This window comes from Melospiza melodia, chromosome Z (assembly GCF_035770615.1).
Source record: "Melospiza melodia melodia isolate bMelMel2 chromosome Z, bMelMel2.pri, whole genome shotgun sequence".
Taxonomy (NCBI): Eukaryota; Metazoa; Chordata; class Aves; order Passeriformes; family Passerellidae; genus Melospiza; species Melospiza melodia.
In genome coordinates this window covers 13319872-13343616 of record NC_086226.1, presented here as the reverse complement: position 1 = coordinate 13343616, position 23745 = coordinate 13319872, and the positions used below count along the sequence as shown (strand labels likewise).

Below are 23745 nucleotides of genomic sequence, written 5' to 3'. Positions count from 1 at the left end.
ATATACAATTTAATTAAATATACAATTTAATTAAACATACAATTTTTGCATAGACCAGAATTTCTGGTTTCCAACTGTTAAATTAATGACTATAACATAAGTAATATTGAAGGCTGTCTGAATTGGATTTAAGACCATTACTAAAATAAAATTGTCCACAATTTCTTGCTGTCTGATGTATTTATCTATTTGCAAACATGTTCAGGGGCTGTGTGTAGGGGAGGCAAGAGAAACCATTTTAGATTTAATCATTCAGTTAGTCTGAAGTAGCCTGGAGTTAGTCTTAGTCTGGAGTAGTAGGGAAAGGAAGTAAAGGCATGGGAGTTGCCCATAACCTTCCTCTTCAATTGATGATATCTCGGTTTGGAAATACCCATCCAAATAGTCACTTCTTCTCCAGATTTATGTGTTTCTTTCAATGCGGAGTTGGAATGTGAATAAAAAAATGAATCCAGTTATAGTGAACAAAAAAAGAAGTATGGTCTTTGGTGTAGAGAAAATATCCAATGCATGGAATGGAAGGCAAGTTAGTGGTTTAAATGCAAAGTGAATGAGCAGCATGAGTGGTTGGCAAGGCCAGAGGGCAAGATAGGTGGAGTTGAGACTCCTACTTTGTATTCCTATAATAAGATCTGCATGTGGGAAGAGGAACTGAGGACAACAAACGGATTTAATTTACAAGTAAATTGGTGAAAAACATCAATTACTTGTTTTTAAAATTTTAAAAGTTTAATAGTAATAAAATGGTTATAAAAATAATAATATAATTAGAGTAATAAACATTTGAACAATTGAGATTAGGACAATACGAGACAATAAAAAACGAGTTACAAACTATCCGGGTACCTCTTTCTGGGCAAAATATGCCCAAAAAAGGACACCCGTTAACAGAGGATTAACTCTTAAAAGCAATAGCCTGTTGCATATTCATACACCTCATACATGATGCATAAATTCCATTCAAACACAGGATTCCGTCTCGTCATCGTCAACTTCCTCCTCTTAATCGTGACGGCGTCTTCATAGCTGAGCGAGGCAGGAAGAAGTTAGTCTCTCTGATAATGGAGCAATAAATTCTCTTTCTCTGAAAGATTTAGGTGTCCTGTGGCTGCTATCTGGTGCGAACATCTCAATCCTTTATTTAAAAAAAAATCCCACATACATAGTTTCTATTTTAACTACAAAAGTTACATTTTAACTACAAAACTACATTTACCATACCATTAAAATGTTAATACAGCACTACTAATCAATACAACATAATACATATAGTAAATATCTGCGCAGAGCCATATAATATGTAGTTTTCACACAAGGTTATTGCAAATGGAGATGTCGGAGGTCCGTTTCTATGCGAGCGGCCTCGCTGCAAGGCTGCCACTCCTGACCAGCAGCCCCGTACGCGCCGCCATCTGCGCGCTCCGCAGCCGGGCAGGGCCCGCTCTCCCCCGGGCAGGGCCCGTGGGCCTGCCTGGCCTCCCCCGAGAGCCGCAATGGTTCGTCCTGGAGCAGGGCGGGCGGGCGGGCTGCGCGCCGTTCGCTTCCGGGTTCGGGCGCTCTGTGGTTGCTCCTCCCCGCCGGCGCTCTGTCCCGGCGCGCGCGGGCGCTATGCGCAGGCTCAGCCCTTGCCTCAAAATGGCGGCGGTGGCGGATAAACAGAAGCACGAGCACGGGCGGGTGAAGATCGGGCACTACATCCTCGGCGACACGCTGGGTGTCGGCACCTTCGGCAAAGTCAAGGGTGAGCGGGGCCGCGGGGCTGTTGGCGGCCCGTCAGCGCGGCCGGGAGCGCCGCTCGGAGCGCGGCTTGCGCGGGCTGAGCCGCCGGGGTGGGACTGGCGGTCCCGCTGCAGGAGGCAGCGGCTGGGGCAGAGCGAGCTTCCTCGTCGGTGCTTGCGGAAACAGCCGCTGGGAGCTAAGGGCTGCCTCTGTTCAGAACAACACCGGGCATGTAGCGAAAGCAGGGAGTCTAAATCCTCGGAGCTTCGTGTATTGCGTTTTGATGCTCCAGTACGAACTCTCGATGCCCTTGTAAGGAAGGGCATCTACAGAGAAATAAGTTTAAAAAGATGGGTCTGGGATAGTTGGATTAGTTGGTAACACAGCTGATGTGCAGATACGGAAGAACTTAATGTTTAATCTGCTTGACCAGTGGTTGGCAAAGTTTGTTTTTTTCAGCTCATATTTAAACATTTTCCACTGTAGGGCTATGAATGCTATACGGCTTATTTGAAGGCTAGTAGAAATAAGGTAGAATTTAAACTTCCCCATAGTGCCATGCACCGCAGATGGCAGGACTGTGCATTAGTTTACACTGTGCCTGCTGCGTTTTTTGTGAAAACTTCAACTATTGGGGTAAGCAAATCCAAAAACATCCTTTCTCAAATGAGTAGAGCTAGGCTTAGGCTGTATTCTTCATAAGAGTTGTGCATTTTTTTTTGGGGGGGGGGGGGGCTTGGGTTTTTTTAGAGGTTTTTTTTTGGTGTTTTAGTTTTGGTTTTTTTTTTTTTGTTAACTTAATAGGTGCATTAAAAACTCAGCTTTTTTTCTTCAGTGTGGATAATCCATTGTATGTGCTCTGCACAAGCTCTTTTAGCTATTGACATGTTCTGAAGAAAATTAATAATGTATAGTAAATAGGATGATATTTTGCTCTAGGAAGGCAGTAAAAAATACTTGGAAAGCACAGTCCTTCGAGTCTCTTTTCCAAGAGAAGCTTATAAAAGGGACAGCCCCAGCCATTTGGGAGCAGAGACAAATTCCCCCAGCCCCATCTGGCAGCTGGGGTATCATTTGTTTTCTGTACTGAAATTGGTACTTCCTTGAGTAGAGGGAAAAAAAGTAATGCAGCAGAGGAGCATTAGGTTCTATTTCCTCATGGAAGGATGCCTGCTTGAGGGGAGGGGTCAAAGCTGTGTCTGTTCCGTGTTTTTTTATCCAGCACACTGCAGAAGACTAGTATTGACATACCATCAGTGTTCTAGTATGATCCTCAGTTTAGGAGAGCACTGTTGCAGTACTGCTTTTCTTGTCTCCATATGATGTACTGTTGTCTTGCTTCAGCTGTGCTTAATAAAGAACATTTTATCTATGATGCACTGATTTTCCTCTTGACCACACATTTTCTTCATTTAATACCAGATCTGCAATTGTTTCTCTATTTTCATAATTTCCTTCTCTGGTGATATGGTTTAATCAATTGACATAAGGTAAAAAACATTCACTTCTTAAAATTCAATTAGGATATACCTTGAGTTCATGTAATTTCGGGGGTCAGGCAAATGGCTAAGTGAACGTTTTATTCTAACAGTGGTGGCAGCCTGAAAAAAATCGAACTGGAAGATCAGTGCTTTATTTGGCAATTGTGAAAGGTCTCCTGCTGTTGCTTTCAGATGAATTCATGCTGCTGGTAGCTGTCACTGGTGTGATTCTGTCCACTTTATCATTTTCACCTGACTGTGCCGCTCTGAATGAATTGGTTTACCTGACTCTGCCTCAGATGGGCAGTTGCAGAAATGCTGTTCCTAGCCATCATCTAGACAAAGCTAAAATGTCCCTAAAGTGGAAAGCTGAGGTGGCAGAATACTGAATATAAACCAATTGTATGAGACACATTCATGTTCAGACTTCACTAGGATTCAGTGTAGATTCATCTACTCCTGTTTCCATCAATTTTTTTAGCACTGCCAATGTTTTCTACTGAAACTAGACGCAAACTTATTTCCAGATACTTTTTTTTAAAAGTTATTTTGATAAAAGGAATGGTACTAGGGCTCCCAGTGGTCCTTACTGAGACTATAAGGGATGTAACTTAAGGCTCTAAGTACACAATAGTCATTCCAGCTCCCTGTATCTGGAGTATCACCACCGTTCTGTATAGACTGCAAACCAAGTGGTCTGGGTCAAGGCAGCAATGACACGCCTGGAAATGAACAGGGCAAGTCAGTATGGTATCTAATGTTGTGCAGCAAGATGGCTTTGCACAGCACAAACTATTGTTGTTTAGGGTTTTTTCCCACGTTAGTGAAAATATTTGTATAGATCATACTCTTTAAAACTGCTTCCCTCTGAGCTTCGGATTGGCTTTTTGGCCTGCTGCAAATAGTTTCATGAAATACAACATAGCCTTCAGATTACTTTTTTTCTCTAAAAACTTAATGACTGATAGCTGTATTTCATAAGTATGTGGTATTTGTCTGCATGGCCTCAAAATAAGTTTTTTTCCGTTTGAAGAACTGTTGAACAAGATAGGGACTCTTCCTCCTGTGCTTCTACAGTTAATAATAAGTCATTGCTGCTTTGAGACTCTGTCACTGTCGTGAAAATCTTGATGCTATGCAAAGCCATAGTGAAGTTTGAAGGCAATTAGTATTGTCAGAAAAAAAAAGAAATATAGGCATATACTAGATCTGTTAATTTTTTTTTCCCAGAGATTATTTTGAAAGACTGATAGCTAGTTGAGGATTAGGGTGCATTCCCTTTTATAGGTAAAATTTCCATCAAGTGGTAATGCAAAGTAGATTTCAGGAAGGTAACACTGTCTGCTTATGTTTCTACATGATGTTATCATCTGGGGTGACGCTTTCACTTCTATCCTAATGTTGAATTCAAAAGTGTCTGCAGTCTGTTACCAGTTGGTATCTGCTGTTTTACTGGTAACAGATACCTTGAATTGTATCCAGGAAAAGCTACATGTATCTTAAAAGGCTAGTTTTGTTATAATTTCAATTGAATTAAAAGAAGCCAAACGTTTCTGAAGAAAATAGAGATTGAATTTGAAATGTCTTAAGCAAGAGAATAGGCTTTTTGGGATCTTTCTGCACTGGCACTGAACCACAGTATGTTTTCATTACAATAATTTATTCAGAGCTGGTGGAGTTGAAGAAGCAGAAAATCTTGTTTTCTCCCAGTCAGTGAATAATATTGAGGCTTGAGGCTCGCAGCTTTGAAGGCTGTGACAGCTAGAATTGGTTTCAGTCAATTGCAAATGTTACTGTTTAATTACTTTGAAAGAAAATTGTTTTGAAATGCTCTTTTCTTATTTGCCTTGCATGTTGAGCATAGATTGTAGCTAATGAATTACTTTCTAATGTTTTTCTAAGTGCTAATGGAATTCCAGTCTAAGGTAGACTGACAAATCAGAAATGAAGCAAAGCAGCTTAAAAAGGAGATTTTATAACCCAGTGCATATCAGAACTGTGTATTTATGTCCTAAGCTGTAGACTTGGTCAAATATGTATGCTACTTACTCTAATAAACACCATCTTAAATGTACTTTGTACAGCAAAAGAAGATGCAGATTCATGTGTTTGACCAAAAGGTTTTTGCTTGGTTTCTAAGAAGTTGTTTCTTACTAACAAAAACCAATGTTACATTTTAACTTACTGATTAAAGTTGTAGGGTTTTTTTTGGTGGTTTGTTCGTTTGTTTGCTTTGTTTGTTTTTTGGGTTTCTTTTTTTTTTCAAATAATCTTGGTGTACATCAGTTCCCATTATAGATGGGCAAAGACTTTGCAATTAGAGTAGTTGCTTTTCTAATTTTTATCGTTTTTTATGATGATTCTTTACTCCTGAGTGTTTGAACGTAGGTGATATAATTTGTTTAATTCCTTTAAACTGCAATCACATTTGAAGAAAATAAAGGGAATTTAACTGCTTTGATTGTAAATCTGGTTCAAAGCAAATAATTCTCATACATTTCTAGGCACTCACCTGCCACTGCTTTGTGGTCTCTCCAGAACTTGCTATGGATTCCAGCTTTGTCCTGCATTCCTCAGTAGTGCAAACATGCCTGGCCAGCACTTTGTTTACTGTGGCCCTTCTGAATTTAGGGGATATCTTTTCATCCTAATTGGAGCTCTTTTGTTTTTCCATGTGCTAAATGTATCTCAGTGCAGCATTGTGATGATTCTGGGTCTTGGGTAATCCACTGTTTAGTTCCCTACAGGAATTCAGACTGCTTAATTTTATAGGTGGCTGTCTTGTAAGAAAAAGCATGCAGATGCTTGTCATTATCTTCTGCCTCTGCCAAGAACTTCTCACTTGCATTGGTTTTTAGCTTGATATAGAGGCAGAAGGCAGCAGGAAGGTATATTGTGCTGGAATGAGACTTACAGATCAATGGGTGTTTGTTTATTCTATCCAAATTATCTGTTGAACACAGAAAGATTTTTGTGCATCGCTGCTGTTTAATCACAGCTTCCCATGGATATAAAAAAATAAATCTTGAAGCCCAGGGCTTATTTAAATTCCCAAGTGAGGGTAGGCACCCAAATGAATGAGTATTGTGTTCAGCAAGTTCTGTTACAAATGTTTATTCATGTGGACAAGGATGAGCCATGTGTGTGTCTGGAGAGTCTGGCTTATCTTTGGAAGGTAGAAGTCAGGGGGGCAAATAAATGGTGATGTTATAATCACTGTGTGTGGCAGCCATGCAGACAGAGAAGCATTCTAGAAAAAGAGATACTTAGCTTCTTGGTGTTCCATCTGTGATCGTGTTTTGGGTTTAAGAAAAATATTCTCATGGATTTTGCTGTGTCTACTCCCAATAGCACTTGCAAAGTTAAGGACTTTAAGAGAGGTAACTAACTGTGAAATAGTTTATACTTTTTTAGTTTCTCTGTTTAAAGAACAGTGAAACCATCCTTAGTCTCTTTTCCACTTCTAGGAATGCATTAGGTTGCATGTTTTTCGTTGTTTTTCCTTGTTTCTGTTCTATTTTTTGTGCATTTCTCGTCACATTTGCCACTTATATAAACAGAATAAAGCTCTGGTGTTAACTGCACAGAATGTGGAGCTGTCAGACTGCTCCAAGGATAGATACATTTTTATAAGTAAACTGATCAGGTACTTACAGTGGTAATTCAGAGCAATTGCTGAAGCAGGCTTCTTGAGGGAGTGATAGGAGTGATCCTTGCAGATGAAGTAGAGGAGGTACAGGAAAACATGTTTGAGTGGGTTGCCAAGCAAGCCAAAAGCTTGGAGTGACTTACACAGTGAGTGGAAATGCTCTCTAATTAGCAAGGATGGCAGGGTTTGGGGATATGCTTTGCTTTATTTATTTATTTTTTTTAAACCAATATTGCAAAAAATGTTATGCTGCAAGACTCCTGCTGGTTAGGATTAAGGAATTTCTTACATGTATACATCTTCTAATGATAGAATTGGGGAAGAAATTGGAATAGGGCTGAAGAAATTCCCTATCATCAGGTTTGCAACCTTCCTAAAGCTAATGGGAATAGGTGGAATGCTAGTGTTTTAACTTGGCTACATTCAAAAAGGAGAAACAATGTCTTAGCTGAGCAATTGAAAACCTTGACTAAATACTTCCTTGTTTCTTGCAGTTGGAAAACATGAGTTAACTGGGCATAAGGTTGCTGTGAAGATCCTGAATCGACAGAAGATTCGCAGCCTTGATGTTGTAGGCAAAATCCGCAGGGAGATCCAGAACCTCAAACTCTTCAGGCATCCTCATATAATTAAGCTGTAAGTTTTGCGTACTGTAATCAAGCTTACTTAGGTAGTAATCTCTTTTCGCTGTCACTGCTCTGAAACACATTTAAATGGCAATACTACAAACAGTAGTATTACTTGTATTACTTATTATTATAAGGATACTTATCTTGTCAGAAAAGTAACCAGCTTCAAAGTATCAACTGTGCCCTCTGTAATGTGTTTTTACAAAGCTGGGTTTTACTGTGGGCTGGAGAATTTCCATTAGATCTTTGCTTAGACATTCTTTGGACAAGTGTATGAAAGGTCATGACATGACAGGTATTTCTGGTAGCAGTCATCCCTGAATTTAGTGGCTACTTCAGGTTTTTTTTTTCTGTTTATGTTTGATTGTTTTCCCCCTGCTTGGAAAATGAGTTACTAAGAGCAAGAGTGTAAAGGTCATTTCTATAGCAAGTTTATTGTGTCTTTTCAAAGTGTTTTTAGTGATGTGCTGGTCATTGATATGTTTTTTCAGTGTAGGTGATGCTCTGCAAGATTTTTCTGAATGAAGGATGTAAAGTTTAATAAATATGATTGCTATTTCAGAAATCTTTAGTGTAGCGGCTACCCTTTGTCTAAATGTAGTATTTAAAATATGCCTGATTACATCTGTTAGTTGATCAATAGTTCAGCAGTGATTTCAGAGTAAAACTATGTCCCAGAGTAGACTCCTCATGTCTCATCTGTGGTAATAAATTATAAGTAACATTGATTTTCTTTGACTCTAATTTCCTGTTAAAATATTCTGCACTGTCAGAGTGTGGGTGACTTCTGTTGTCTTAGTCATGATGTGGGTGGTTGTTTTGTTGGTAGAATTTTGTCTACCCCACTGTCGCTGGCAGATGCCACGTTTCTGCACTCCCTTTAATTGAGCAACAGCTGTTACACTGAAGCTAAATTACACTGTGTAAGGTCAACCCACCCACTTCTTCAGTGAGCTAGTTTTCAGAAGGCTGTTGAGCTGATTTGTCAGCAGAATTGATAGTGCTTTCAGTTAATCTGTGGATGGGTCCAAAGGGCATACCCATAGCCAGAACAGAATAGGGAGTGTCAGTGCACCAAGTGACATACCAAGGTGAAAGAGGAATGTGTGCTTGTTACACATTCCTACACATAAACTGAAGACAGTTTAGCAGATTTGAGATGACAGTTTCTTTCTCAAGGAATCACAGGGAAAATTTTTTCTTTTGCATGTGGAATGCTGTAAAGAAAATAAATGAAATAATTTTTAGGTAAGGATATTAGAAAAAATAAAAATTTCTTAAATTTTTATTTTGTCCTTAAACTTGTTATTTCAAAGCTTCAAAGTTGTGTTTTTAGAATATAATTGAAGCAGAATGATAAAAATATAACAACCAGATGTCAATACTCTTAATATTCATAATTATTAAGAGGAATTTTTTCCTAGTCTCGAAGTACACTTTTTCATTTATGGCAAATAAATTTTTTTACATGTTGATGTTGAAAAGTGTGTATTTTTGCAGTACTAGCAAAGTCCTTTTGAAGTCCCTTTTCACTGCATCAAGCTGTTGATGAGGCAGCACTGTCTTACACAGTCTTATAGTCTTAAAGAAATCACTTGTCCCTCTGAAAGAGCAAGGACTGATATTCCTAATATGGATTACAGATTTTCTGCTAGTCTTTGCAAAGATGGTATCACATAATGAAAAGAAGGTAAAAAGCTTCTGAGAAATATTGTCATTCCAGTAGCTGTAGATTGATTGTAACTATTTTAAAGTGTATTTTTTATCTGATTTTTTGTATGACTTTGGTTTTAACCAAATGTAACTAGTGTTTTACTGAGTGTGTAGACTAATAGATACCTTCTCTTATCAGGTACCAGGTCATCAGTACACCTACTGACATTTTCATGGTGATGGAATATGTTTCAGGAGGAGAACTGTTTGATTATATCTGTAAAAATGGAAGGGTAAGAAGTAGTCCAGCTCTGTAAATCACAGAGTTGCATTCTGTTATTGCATTTGCAATGTTCCTGTGTCACTCTACACTGAGGGGACACATTTTTGGGCATCTTTTTGGGTATCTTTATCAGTATGGTACAATAAAAAGTTTTCTTTTCTCAAAAGAATATTATGATTAGTGTAGCACAAGATTTATAATTAGAGTAGCACAGGATTTCTATGAGCAGAATGAATATACTATCATTTATAAGTAGTGTAGTACAGCAGTTTTACACAACCTAATTTGGGGTGTCTATTCCCCTAGACCCTCTGTACATCTGGTCAAATCTTAATGCATATTTTGCTGTATTCATATAACAGTCACAGTCTAGCCTTGAAAGTCTAGAAAGTCTAGGGATGAACTCAAGTTCAGAGGAAGCAGAGGGCGCTGGAGGGGTCTGTGGCCACTGAGAAGTCCCAGGTTTCATTCCCATTTAGGACTCATAGCTGGTGTTAAAGACATCAAACTCTGGCTGCTGTTGCAGTTCCGTATGCCATGACAGTCATCCATGGCTCTGTGCCTGAGGACTAAAGGCTGGTAATGCAGCAGATAATCAGCCTGGCACCTGGGAATCTTGAGGCTGGTGGGGAGAGGAAGAAGAAAATTGGTTTATTTGTTTCACAGGACCTCCAGGACCTGATAATGAGGCAGAGGGGATGAACACATGACTTGCATGGTCACAGAATGGTGGCTTGCCTCACTAAGTGGTGGCATTAATTAAGCTAACCACATTGTTGTGGGCTGGGAGCAAGGGATATTGGTTACACCTTGTTAAATGTGGGTGTGTTTTCTTGTATTCAGTTTCAATTTTGCTGCTATCAATTAAAATATATTTTATGACTGTTTTTTTTTTTTTTTTTTTGAAAGTAGAAATGGTTATATGTTAACACATTCAAAATCTTCATGTGTGACTTTGTCATAGCATTGTTCCTTTCTACTAATCTGTTAATTTACAGTGGCTGGGAAAAAACCAGATGGATATGTACCCAATTGGAGGAGCTGAAAATTGTTTCTTTATATATCCTATTATTAGAAAGTGACCATTGTCCCCTTATTACTGTCTTCTACTATTAGAACAGCTTGCGTGAAAAATCTGAAGTCCCTTTTTACAGACTAGATATATAGAATACTAGAGTTGCTGGGACAAACTGATATGGATTATGGGTCTTTGTAGGAAATACCCTCCTAAGTCTGCTGTTTGTGACCAGCTGCTGAGAGCATAAATAGCATCTGAAGTTAATAATTTCTGTTGCATTTTGCATTTCAGCAGCTTTTGGCAGCTTAAGTCTTGCACTGTGCTTAAATATCAAACTGATGATTCCAGTTATACAAAGCTAAATGTTTCAGTGCTAATGTTTCTATTTAGTGAGCATGTAACATCTGCCAAACCCGATTTCAAAAGTGTCAATAAGAACTTCCAGTGACTTTCTGAGTAAGTGGGTATGTTTTGTTTGAGTCAATTTACAGCTGTGGTACAAACAAACATGGTATAAGATATGAAGCTGCTTGCTACTAGTTCTGATAGAGTATCTGTAAAGCTATATAAATTATCAAATGATAAGTATAATTTAGAGTTATACATAGTTATACATAGTTTAGGTAATGGGAAAGTTTCCTCTGGCTAGTAAAAATGAAAAACAAGTTAACTTCCACTGTCTCTTAATTATTTAAAATCTTTGTCTGTTGTAGCTTGATGAGAAGGAAAGTAGACGTCTGTTTCAGCAAATCCTTTCTGGTGTGGATTACTGTCACAGGCACATGGTAGTGCATAGAGATCTGAAGCCTGAAAATGTGCTTCTTGATGCACACATGAATGCTAAGATAGCTGACTTTGGTAAGTATTGCTTTATTTTTCTATCTGATTGCATTTCTGGTGTTAGATCTTGTTAATAACAAAAGGAAATGTTAAACAAAGTATGTATAGTTTAATATCTGTGTGGTGGGATACAGCAGAGGAACATAAAGAAAATAGATGTAAAGCAAAATAATGTTCTTGCACATTTATTGAACTTGTTTTCATTTCAAGCTTTCTCTTGAGGTATTTTCTGTGACTGGCTGAAATTGTGAACTGATTAGTTTGGTTTCACTTAACAATATTTTCTCTGAAATGCTAAGTGAACTTAGTTTCTGACCTTCTTCAAAACTCACTCCTTTTCTGTTTCACCATCTGTAAAATGAGATGCTTAGTTCTCCTGGAAGAACAGTGCAGGGCCAATTCATCATCTTCAAGAAGCTACAGTGTTATAGAAGAATACACTAGTCTTCTTGATTTGTTTATGCCAGCTTTTCATGTCACAGCTGCAGAGAAGCCTTGAAGCTGGGTCTTGGAACCATCTGAGTCAGGAAACCTCACCTGACTAATCACATATAAGTGTAGTAAGGGGGGTATCCATAGTGATGTCATGACAGATCTCTGTAGACATTGTGGATAATACCTGTAAGTCTCCTGTGAAAGGTGTTAGGTAATGCTGAGTATGCAAAGTATGTTTTAAAAGTATGGTGTTCAACTGTGTGAGCCCTGGAAATCATACTGGTTTCTCATGTGAAGAAATTATTTGGGTGAAATTGCTCACATGGTAAAGAAATGAGGTTCAGTAACTTACAAAAACATCTTCCTGTAACTTAGTGTCAGCAAAACTGTAGCACTCATTTATTCATGAGCGGTGTATTAAACAAGAGCTTAATAAAAGTTTTTGTTTGTTAGAATACGAAAGCTAGCCAAGCTGTACTCTTTCCCCTCCACATTCCCTGCTGACCCATAAAAGGGCATAATTCGTTCTTGAGATTGAGTTCTTTGGTTTATGGTAGTCTTGATCATGCAGCCTCACTGAGGAAACTAGGAGAAATTTTCTACAGCTGTTAGACTATACTGAGTGCTGGTGAATGCAGGTGGCCTGGTTCTAAAGCACTTACAGAGTATCTGAAAAGCAAATTACTAAACTGCCGTGATGCAGGAACCAGGTGCATAATGTACAAGTGTAAATTGTAGTAAATTCATGTTTACTCCTCAGTGACGTTTACTCCTCATGTTTACTCCTTTCTTCTGTGTAACCTCTAACAGAATTTTAGGGAATTCTCTGGTAGCATTTCCCACTTTGGCATTTTAGAAGCAAATAGGAATTTTAGTACTTTCTTGTTAATGACCAAAATCCTGTCTTGCTATACTGCTTCATCTCCCTTTGAGCAACTTTTTTCTCTGTCATGCCTGTGTCATCCAAATTTAGCTGTTGTAGTCTAGGGCTAAATATGTTCTCAAATATCTCTAGGCTGTGGGCAGTAATGGATTGATGTTACTTGGATTTCTGATAAAATACATGGAGGATTATGTGGCATGCTCTTATAAAATTCCATAATTCCAAACAACGCTATTTCTTAACTCTAATAAATCTGTTAGTTTTCTAATTTGAATCACTAGTGGTTTGTTCTAGGTGCTATATGCAGTGTGAAATAATTTTGCTCCCTCAATTTTTAGTAGTTACTCTTATACACTTTCAGGTCTATCAAATATGATGTCAGATGGAGAATTTTTAAGAACAAGCTGTGGTTCCCCTAACTATGCTGCACCAGAAGTAATTTCTGGAAGGTAGTTTCTTTCATATTGGATACACGTATGCATGTACTTCTGTCATGTTGCTGCTTGATGTTAAAGGGTACAAAAGTAGTTCAGTTGACAAGCTTTATGCTGAGAAACTGAGGGCTGATATTGGTATTGATAATTTTTAAAATGTTTAAAGCTTCTGTGAACTAGCTTTGAATAGTTCCTGTAAGGTAGAGGTGAGATGTCTAATGCCCCAAATGTGTTGTGTACACTCTGCCTGAATTGCTGTAAAAATCTCGTGTACAGCTCAGATCTTGGAAGCTGAGGTGCAGAGTTTCAGGCAGAGTCTGCTGTGAAGTTGAGTATCAATGAAATGCATGCTGCAGAGTAGATACTAATTTTGGAGGTAACTTCCCTTTTTGTAAACCATAATTGTCAAATCTGCTTTCAGCTACCTACTCTAATATTGCCTCTTGTTGATTGGAGGCCAGATGTCTCTTTTACTCTGGCAGGGGCACAGAATATGTGACATGTTCAGCTATATGGACTTGTCTTAAACTTTTCAGCCACGATTTGGGGGATAACGGACTTTGCACAGATTCCTCTATAACATTGATAGCAATATATAACATGGGCTTTCTTAGTAGTAGATGCATGTTTCTTTCAATTTGCCATTGTGCAAAATTGCATTATGGATTATTGTTACACATTAGACAGGAAAACTTTACTTGTGCTCTCTTATATATTAGAAAGGGAAGAGTACTGAGGTTCAAGGGAGCTACAGGATAGAACTGAAATGGTATAGTGCTTGCAAAATCAGTTGTCCTGAGTTCACATGCTTTTAATTACTGTGAGACAATGGAAAAATGACAGAAAACATATCTAAATGTATTAAACACAAATCACTAATAATTTTTTTTTTTCACAGGTTATATGCAGGTCCAGAAGTAGATATTTGGAGCAGTGGGGTTATTCTCTATGCTTTGTTATGTGGAACACTTCCATTTGATGATGATCATGTGCCAACCCTTTTTAAGAAGATATGTGATGGTATCTTTTATACCCCTCAGTACCTGAATCCATCTGTAATTAGTCTTTTGAAGCACATGCTGCAAGTGGATCCAATGAAAAGAGCAACAATCAGAGACATTAGGTAAAACGCTGATGTCTGATCACAACATGCTGGAATTACAGTAGCACAAATATGCAGAACAAAGAAGTTATTCATAGAGCTTGGCCATATTTTCTAGACTGAGATGAAAAATTCAGGTTGTGATGGCTTGGTTTTAGCTCTGATAGTGCTGATCTGCAGTAGACAATTAAGTATCTATTGAAGATCATAGTAAAACAAATTATTTATACTATATATGGAAATTCTGAGATACTTTAGGTTTAAGACTGCCATAGCAAAGCTGTTTACTTGCATAATGGTTTGCAAAAATTACAGTATATAGACTTCTCTGGGGGAAGAAAATTGTCTTTGCTGTTAGGAACTAGTGCTCTCTACTGTAAATGTCTCTTTAATCTGATAACTACTGGTTTTATTAATATTTCTTCAGGGTCTGAAAAGTTATTTGTTAAAACTGTGAATATGCCACATGTAAGGCAACAATTTCTAGCTTCAAAGCACTGGCATGAATTTGTGTATGAATGGTAAATACTTCACCAAATACTGACAAGTTAAAGATTGTAGTTAGAGAGAGGCATCATGGGCTCCAGATTCCAAGAGATAATTCTGGAGCAGTTGATTGTGTTGACAAATGTGCGCTGGATCAAATTAAAAAAAGGTAGCTGGGACAAATGTAATTTATGCAGCAGCTTAATTTTCTTCGCAAGAAGCTCTAAGGAAAGAGTGTTGCTATACTACCATAGTGAAAAAGCTGCTCCTTTTAAGGTTGGAAGTTAGGAAATGAGCAACCTCAGTTGTGTTAAATAAATAGTTTGTGGTAAAGGAGTGGTGTGAAACAGATGTTGAAAAATGTTGGTTACAGAGCATGGCTGGAATTTGAATCTGGAACAGCTCTGTCCTATTACCCATATGACATGTCACCTCACAGTTTAAAGGACAAACTGAGTTTGTTTGAATACCTTAATTCTTCTAGGGGTTTGTATGTATGTTCATGCAAGGGGAAAGGCCTGGTGCCATGAACAGTAACAGTATTCCTCTGGGTTCAGTCATCCCAGCTATGGCTGAGTCTATGGCTGTTGTGATATGGGAAAAATATTCTTCTGCTTCCAAATGAACTGTTTTTCTGATTAAACTATATTTTGCTCAGCACGTTCCTGCTGAGGCACAGTGTTCTCAGGATCACACTGAGTGGAGTTTAGTTCACTGTGCTGGTTTGGGCTGGAATAGAGTTGAATTTTTTCACAGTAACTGTGTTTTGAATTTAGTCTTGGTAACAGATGGATGTTGTAGTTACTGCAAAGCAGGGCTTGCACAGAGACAAAGTCTTTTCTGCTTCTTACACTGTCCTAACAGAGCAGGCTGGGGGTGCACAAGGAATTGTGAGAGGACACTGCTGGAGCAGCTGACCCCAGCTGAGCACAGGCATTTTCCAAACCATATAGGGTTATAGTCTGCAGTGAAAATAAGAGGAAGGCTGATGGGGCTGGTCTGCTGGTCATCAGACATTTTGTGATGAGCAGTTGTTTTTATCTGCATTACTTGTCTTTCTTGGGTTTCCTATTCACCTCTCTTGTGTTTTTGGATTTTTTTTTTCTGCTTAGAATTTTTTTTTTTTAATTCTAATGATGAAATTGGTTTTTATCTCAACCCTCAAATTATTTGCACTTCTACTCTTCTGGTTCTGCTCATCTCACTGGAGAGGACCAAGCAAGTGGCTGTGCGGTGCTTAATTGCTGGCTGGGGTTAAACCAGTTGTAACCATCCTGTTTGGTACCCAGTATGGGGCTTGAAGGTGTTGAGTTAAAAACAGATTTGAACAGAGCATATTAGATAAAATAATTATAAATTCTGTCTGTGTAATGGTTCTTTGTAAGACTATTGATTTTTCTGTTCTCAATATTGATTTATAGGATCTTTTGCTGTACGTGTTGAAGATTTAGGAGACTTTTTGCAATTTGCTGTGCTATGTAGTGCTTTGTGACTTTTTGGGGAGGTGGTTTTGTTTTGTTTTTTTGTGGGTTTTTTTTTTGTTTGTTTTTTTTTTTTTTTTTTTTTGTTTTTTTTTTTTTTTTTAGAACATTGGCCTTGAGCTTCATCTGGTATTTGGGCTCTCTACTGAAGCTGTGACTGTCCTTTGAGTACCATCTTAGGGAGACAATTAACAATTACATATCTTTGTCCAAGATTTTTTTTTGAGCAGCAAATACAGAATGGCACCTTCGCTACATTCTTCGCTACATTCTTCTGTGATGTTTTCTCCCTCATTGCCATAATTTTAGTATCTTGAAAACCTTGGGCAGTCAAAATATTTGTACTGGTATTTCTTAGGAGCATAATTTAGACTTTTTTTGGAAGATTTACAAGCTATTCTGGAACATCTCCCAGGCCTCATAGCAGTGTGGTTATGTGTGGTAAGGCACGTGGGAGAAAATGTGCAGGTAGGGCATGATAGAAATGGCATTTTATAATGAAGTGATAGAATGTTTGAAAGAATGATGCTGTTGCAAACAGGCCCGGCTAATTAACACTGTGCTGGGACATGGCCTGCTCCTGTTGAACACTGCTCAATACTAACCAGCACCCTCAAGGAGAAGATGGGATTTTTGAGTCTGAAAACATATCAACACTTTGGCTAGGACAGAAACCCAGCTTTCAACTATATCACTTGCTCCTATAACTAAAAGTAAACACCCAAAGAAAAAGTAATTTTGTTTGGTCAGGAATGAAGAAGCTTCTAGAAGGGAACAGGAGAGGGAATCAGAAGAATCAGCTCTTTGTGCAGCAAAACAGTCACAAGAACAGGAGGAGGAAGGTACTGAAATTATAAATGAGAAAGTAACCACCTGATTCCTATCACTAAGCAATTTGTGAGATAACAAAAACATTTTTCTCAGTTTCCTGCAAAATGTCTAGTAAAATCTTGTGCAGGCAGTTCTTATTTTATGTACTGTTTCATTGTCTGTGCTACAAGGGTCTTGGTTTGGCAACCATTATTCTTTCTTCCAGCACAGACTAAAATTAATTTTATATTTTAAAGGAATTTCCTGTTAAAGATGTTTTCTTTACTTACGTATACTCAGATTTTTTTTATTTTTAAATCTAGGGAACATGAATGGTTTAAGCAGGATCTTCCAAAATATTTGTTTCCTGAAGATCCATCATATAGCTCTACCATGATTGATGATGAAGCCTTAAAAGAAGTGTGTGAGAAGTTTGAGTGCACTGAAGAGGAAGTGCTAAGTTGTCTGTACAGCCGAAATCATCAGGATCCTCTGGCTGTTGCTTATCACCTCATTATAGATAACAGAAGAATAATGAACGAGGCCAAAGACTTCTACTTGGCCACAAGTCCACCAGATTCTTTTCTGGATGATCACCACCTGTCTCGCCCTCACCCTGAACGAGTGCCATTTTTAGTAGCTGAAGCACCACGCCCTCGCCACACCCTTGATGAGCTGAATCCGCAGAAGTCAAAGCACCAGGGTGTAAGGCGGGCTAAATGGCACTTGGGGATACGGAGTCAGAGTCGACCAAATGATATCATGGCTGAAGTTTGTAGAGCAATTAAACAACTGGATTATGAATGGAAGGTAACAAAATAAATGACCTTTACAGCAAACAACAATGCATTTTGGTTTGACCTGTGTAGTTACATAGACCAGACATCTGAAACTGTTTTCATATTCTGGCATTAATCTCATATGCCTGTGCTGTCAGTGTTTGCTGTGCCAGAAGGGTGTTGGGGGGAGAATGTACATGCTGACAGGGAAAAAAAAGCTAAAATTTTCTCTTGGGGATGCAGGAATATATTTCTCTTGGATAAAAAAAAATCCCAATAACCCCCAAGTCCAACAGGTAATGAAGTCTGAAATCACTTGATAAATACTAGTGAGTTGAAAGGACAAAAACAGTATGCAGTGATTTTCAAGCAATTCTGGTTAACTGACTCAAATCTCTTCCATACTAGGTTGTAAATCCATACTATCTGCGTGTTCGGAGGAAGAATCCAGTAACAAGTGCATATTCCAAAATGAGTCTCCAGTTGTACCAGGTGGACAGCAGAACATACTTACTGGACTTCCGTAGTATTGATGGTATGTGAAGAGTTACTTAAGTTAATTGAGTTCTAGGTGAAATCGTTCTACCTGCAAACATGTCATCATTTACTTATTTAGAAGTGAAGTAAATGTTGCCTTTTTTTATTTTAAATCAATCTAACATGTATTAGTGTTTCCTTATTCCTTTTTTTTTATTTTAAATCAATCTAACATGTATTAGTGTTTACTTATTCCTTCCTGGACTAGTGTCCCTGTGATATGTGCTTAGCTGCTGCATCTCATTTGCTTTTTTGCTGTGTCAGCTCCTGAGGAGCTCTATTTTTTGTCTGCATCAGAACCAAAACAGTAGTGCAAAAGGGGACAGGATTGTTGGAGGAGAGGCAACTTAGGCTGCCTTTGGAGCCTTACCCCAAATTTAAACATTAATTTAGATCTGAAGTAAGCATGTGAACAGTGTTTTCTAGTGAAGATAAGTGTGACATCTAGGCATTTAAATTTGACTTGGACTGTACCTCATTGTACTGGGTCTGACTGAGATGGAGTTAATTTTCTTCCTAGCAGCCCACATGGTGCTGTTTTGGATCTGTGACTAAAACAGTACTGAAAACACACTGGCATAGTATCCAGCCTTTCTTTTTTCACACTACTGTGTTGGGAGGGGAGCAACAGCTCTGCAGAGCTGAGCCATATTGAACGAATGGATGTTCAATGCCATATTATGTTATGCCTAGCAAAGAAAGGGCTTTTGGGGAAGGTAACTGTGAGACTGGTTGGGCATCAGCCTGCTTGGAGATAGTGAGAGGTTGCCTTTGCATCACTTTCCCCCCAACACCTTACTTAAAACTCTTTATTTCTGTCTGTGAGTTTTCTCACTTTTGCCCTTCCAATTTTCTTCCCCTTTGCTCTGAGATATCAGCTGCAAGGCAAAGTTAACCCACCAATTCTACTAATATGTAAAATTTGAGGTAGGAATTTTGTGCTTGAAGGAACTAAAATCTTGAAAGCATATAGTTTAACCTGTACAAAAATACATTTTATGGAGTGACAGTAGAACAGTATACAAAGCCTGGTTAGATGAAGTGAGCATAGGAGCTAAAAGAGACCGAACACTTGTTTATGGGCATAGTAGACTAAAGGAAAGTTACCTGCTGCCACTGGTGTAGATGACATGCCTAGGAAAACATTGCGTGGAAAAAAGGAATTTTTTTTTTGACTGCTTAGAGCTGTGCACCTCTGGGAGGGCAGCCTGCTACAATTCTGGTTTCCACTTTTGAGGAAATAGAACAAATCTGTGCCCTTGGGTTGTATTTCCTCCAGTAGTTAAACTGATCTGACATTCCTTCTCTCAGCCATAGTTAATGGTTCTTTGTTCTTTTAACAATTTGTAAATTTAAGTAGCTTTGTGTAAACAAGAGGTATTGCCTTTTCACCAATTTCTCCTGAAATAATTTTCAGGAGCCAGCTTAGAGCCAGGTTAATGTTCAGTATTTAAAATAAGAATAGAGATGCTTCATCAGAACACTACTATTAAAATGAAATTATTTTCTCTTCATACTGAAGGTAGAGATCATTTGCTGCAGCCTAAATATACATTCTATGGTAAAAAACTTTCAAAAGAGAAGAATAAATGAGTGCAGATGCTAACAAGTATAATGTTGTAATGAATTATCATAAAATACAAATAATAACAATTTATAAATACCCAAAAGAGAACAAAAATAGAATAAAAATAAAGTAGATTGTAGAAAAAACATCTGCAAACTGCTATGCTGACATGGTTTTGTTTTGAGTAACCTAAATTGAACAGTTGGCTGCTGAAAGCAGTTCATGAAAAATACAACTAGTATCTAGTTCTAGTCTAAACTAGGTGTAAATAGTTCTGAAGTACAGTTCAGAGCACAGAAAGAATTAGCATAAGAACATTTGCTGTTGTGCTACTATGTATACGAGCTTTTATTTTGTATCAAATGCTGTTTGCAAAAGCTGTTCAGTTATTAATCAAGATTTTAAAAGACAAGATATTGAAGTGTGAGAAGGGATGATATTTGCTCTTCCTAGAACTGAATTTTTTTTTTAACCAAATTTTCCTCTTCTCTTCCCTTGTTTCCAGATGAAATTGCTGAAGCGAAGTCTGGGACTGCAACTCCACAGAGATCAGGTTCTGTGAGCAACTATAAATCTTGTCAAAAAGATTCAGATGCTGATGCTCAAGGAAAATCTGCGGATACATCCCTTACCTCATCAGTCAACTCTTCGCTTGACTCTTCTACAGCTGACGTAACTCCAAGACCAGGGAGTCATACAATTGAGTTTTTTGAGATGTGTGCAAATCTTATTAAAATACTTGCACAGTAATTTTGAAGATGGGCTTATTTCTTTTAGAGCAATAAGCATGCCTAAATCATAGGAATCATAGATGCTTCCAATTATAATCAAGTGAAATTAACTAAGGCGCTGAAAAAGCTAGCCACAGAATGCAACTTGCACGGGGATAAAAATTATGGGCAGTTAACATGTATTATTTTGAAGCTGGAGTGAATTCTGATTGCCTGCTGTCCAATAGCATAACACAGGTACAGGAAATAAGATGCCCTTTGGGTAGTGTTTGTAACATTTTACCTGGAGTGCAAAATAGGCTGCCTATAACATTTAAGCTAGATGGACCTCCTTGTTTTTTTATCTAGTTATACATATATCTGATGCACTGTAAGTTAACATACACGTCCTAGTTTAGTGATCTTAGTATGATTTGTTGGTCACCCTCTACAGTTGTGACTGATACAGAAGTATCAGCATCTCCTGACAGATGTTAATGTGTTAAAACTGCTATGTTTCTCCCCCCTTATTTGACAAAAAATAATAAAGAATGTGATGATGTGTTACAATGTACCACTTCTAACAAAAAGTGTTATTAAATGCATGCAAATCTGGCCAGTTGAAAATGTGTAGGTGCTCTGTAATTGAGGGTGAAAACTCTGGGCAGATTGAGTCCATAACAGTGGCAGGAAACTTAATGCTGAGATGTGGCATCCCATGGGCTAAACCAAAATGTTGCTTTGTGGAGAACTGGTCAGGGAGCTCCTCCTTGTCTGTACACGTTATCTTAGTGTGGTAGCAGCACAGCAGCTCCCCACTGTAACTGCAGACCGAGAATCCTTTTCCTTAGAAACATGTCCCTGGAGTTAAGAGCAAAGCCTAAGGGCTGTTTCATGCTGTTCCAGAATCTGAATTTACAGGGTTTTAACATATATGTTTATACTTTGATACAGCTGGTTATCACCTTAACTTATATTATATTATATAGTATTCAGTATGAAGTGAAAACCACATACACAGTTTTAATATTTCCCAGGCAACCTGTGTAGGAAACTTAGCTATTTAAATGAATCAAACAGTCTAACTTTTCAGTTGAACACTGAAAACTTATCATGACAACTTGAGTGCTAGAGTTTTTAATTGTAGATTGCAATTATCCATAATAAAAGTAATTCTGCATTTATGATTTTTGCAGCAGTTCAGGAAAAAAACTGAACTTTGTATGTTAAAATCACAGGTAGTACTTGCAGGAATATCTTTAGTCCCTTTAAATTGGATATAATTAGCCATGGTTCCATTTTCATCTGACACTTAGACATAAGCAGTCATAAAAAACTTAGGTTTGCATTCAAGACTTAATGCTTGCTTCAAAATAATATTCATGACCTACATTGTTTCAAAGGTTGCTCCCCCAGGAAGAGGCTGGAACTTCCAGGCATAACTGAGCTGTGAAACCTGGACTCTTCACATGGGTGGAAATTCTTGCCAATGGCAGAGATTTTATCCATGGGAAACTGCTAGCTACAGATGTAGGACCAGTTAAATTCTGGCCAGCTGGTTGCAGCTCAGAAATTTGCATGCACAGAATCTGAAGAAACATAAGGCTGTTTTGAAGCCCCTGAACTGCTGTATTTTGAACTGGGTGATAGTGAGGTCTGTCTCAGAGGTGGGTACAAGTTTACAACTTCATTTTTTTATCCTCACGTGTCACAGATGGTCCCTGTAGGGACATTGGCTGTATCACTGTACTTTAAATCTTTGGAAGATTTTCCAAAGTGGAAGTTAGTATCAGAAGTTGAGCCCCAAAATTTTAGGATGCCAATGTGAGGGACCAGTTGCAAATCCTACAAAGAAGTCCTGTCTTTTGTCTGGTATGAATTGGTACTGATGTACTGAATAAATCAGTGTGTTCATTTTTGTTACCCTTTATTTTGGAATTAAGTACTGCACTTGTATAAACATTACAAACGCACAGGTTTTTAAATTGTATCAATTCCTCATCTGGAATTGGTTTTGGGATCACTTGCATGTATTGAACTATTTATAAATGTTATCTGCTCCTTGTAATGCTGACAACACATGCAAGGTGTAAAGATGCAAAATAGTTCTTAATTTTATATACCTTTTCAGCCCTCTTGTGCTTTAAGACAACCCTGATTTGTCCTTAGTTTTGGTATCAGGAAGTTAAAGCAATTTCTGGCAGAAGTGTACAATATATGTAGTTGTAAATAAAAGTGCATTTTTATGGTAGATCAATTTTGATGGCCAAAGGTTTTCTGATTGAATTGAGATTTTTATAGGGAGAGGGGGAAGGGTAGAAAGGGACACTAACAACCCAGTTGAATCCAGTTGCCTGTTGTGTGATTTTCTTATGCTTTGTAGATCTTGCTGTTGAAATTGCTTTCTTCACATGTTCCTACTGATCTTGCAGACCTTTAGGATTGCACTAGAAGCTGCCAATAGGCTGTGAAATGAAACTTCACTGAGAGAGCTGCCAGAGTTGTAAGGCAGCTTATGCAGATAGACAAACTGGTAAAGTGTGTTACTCTGTATTCCCAAGCTTACTCCTGATTGAGTACAATGAGTTACCTTGTCTTTGTATTGTAATTTTTTCAGTAACATGGATGAATCTGGGCTGTCCATGTGCAGTATAAATCAATAGGAATGGATAAAAATTCATCTTGGTGGTGCAATATGAAGAAAAAAAAAATCCTTTCATGTTTGTCTTGATATGAGTGTTTAATACAAACTTTGAGCTAAATTTTATTTTACAAGTTGATTACCATTGTAAGATACAAAGTTCTGTTCTTTAACAAAGATGTGCCTACTTCCTGTTAATTTCTTTGACAAAGCTGAATGGCAAAAATGCTTGTTTCTAACTGTGTAACTTTTTAACCTTTCAAAACTAAAACCTAAGTAAACATTAAATACTGAACCATCTTGTTTGAAACTGTGTGTTTGCTGTTTTCTAGTGTTATATGTAAGTGGACAAGAACTGTTACGCTCGTTTTCAAAGCAACAGCTATTACAATTATAGAAAAAGCAGCAACGTGACAAAAATGTCAGCAGATTTGCCAGGCCGGTGCACCAGCTGTGCTCGCCTGATCCGACTGACCTTTTCCCCCTCGATCTTGTGAACTCTTGCGGCAGAAAAGGAATTCGAGATGGAACAAACCCTGATCGCGTCTTTTGTGCCCCTGTGGTGAAGCGCCTCCTCTGGCATCTTCACTCAGCCTTTCCCTCACACC

The 23745-nt window shown here is 38.1% G+C and overlaps 1 protein-coding gene across 1 annotated transcript; it reads left to right on the top strand.

The window, feature by feature from the left end:
• Positions 1-1587: 1587 nt before the first annotated feature.
• On the top strand, positions 1588-23447 carry PRKAA1 (protein kinase AMP-activated catalytic subunit alpha 1). The gene is made up of 9 exons (XM_063181350.1): positions 1588-1741; positions 7344-7485; positions 9331-9424; positions 11146-11290; positions 12952-13039; positions 13923-14147; positions 17227-17713; positions 18091-18217; positions 20292-23447. The coding sequence occupies exons 1-9, from the start codon at positions 1609-1611 to the stop codon at positions 20534-20536; spliced, it is 1686 nt and encodes a 561-aa protein (XP_063037420.1). The 5' UTR covers positions 1588-1608; the 3' UTR covers positions 20537-23447.
• Positions 23448-23745: the final 298 nt, after the last annotated feature.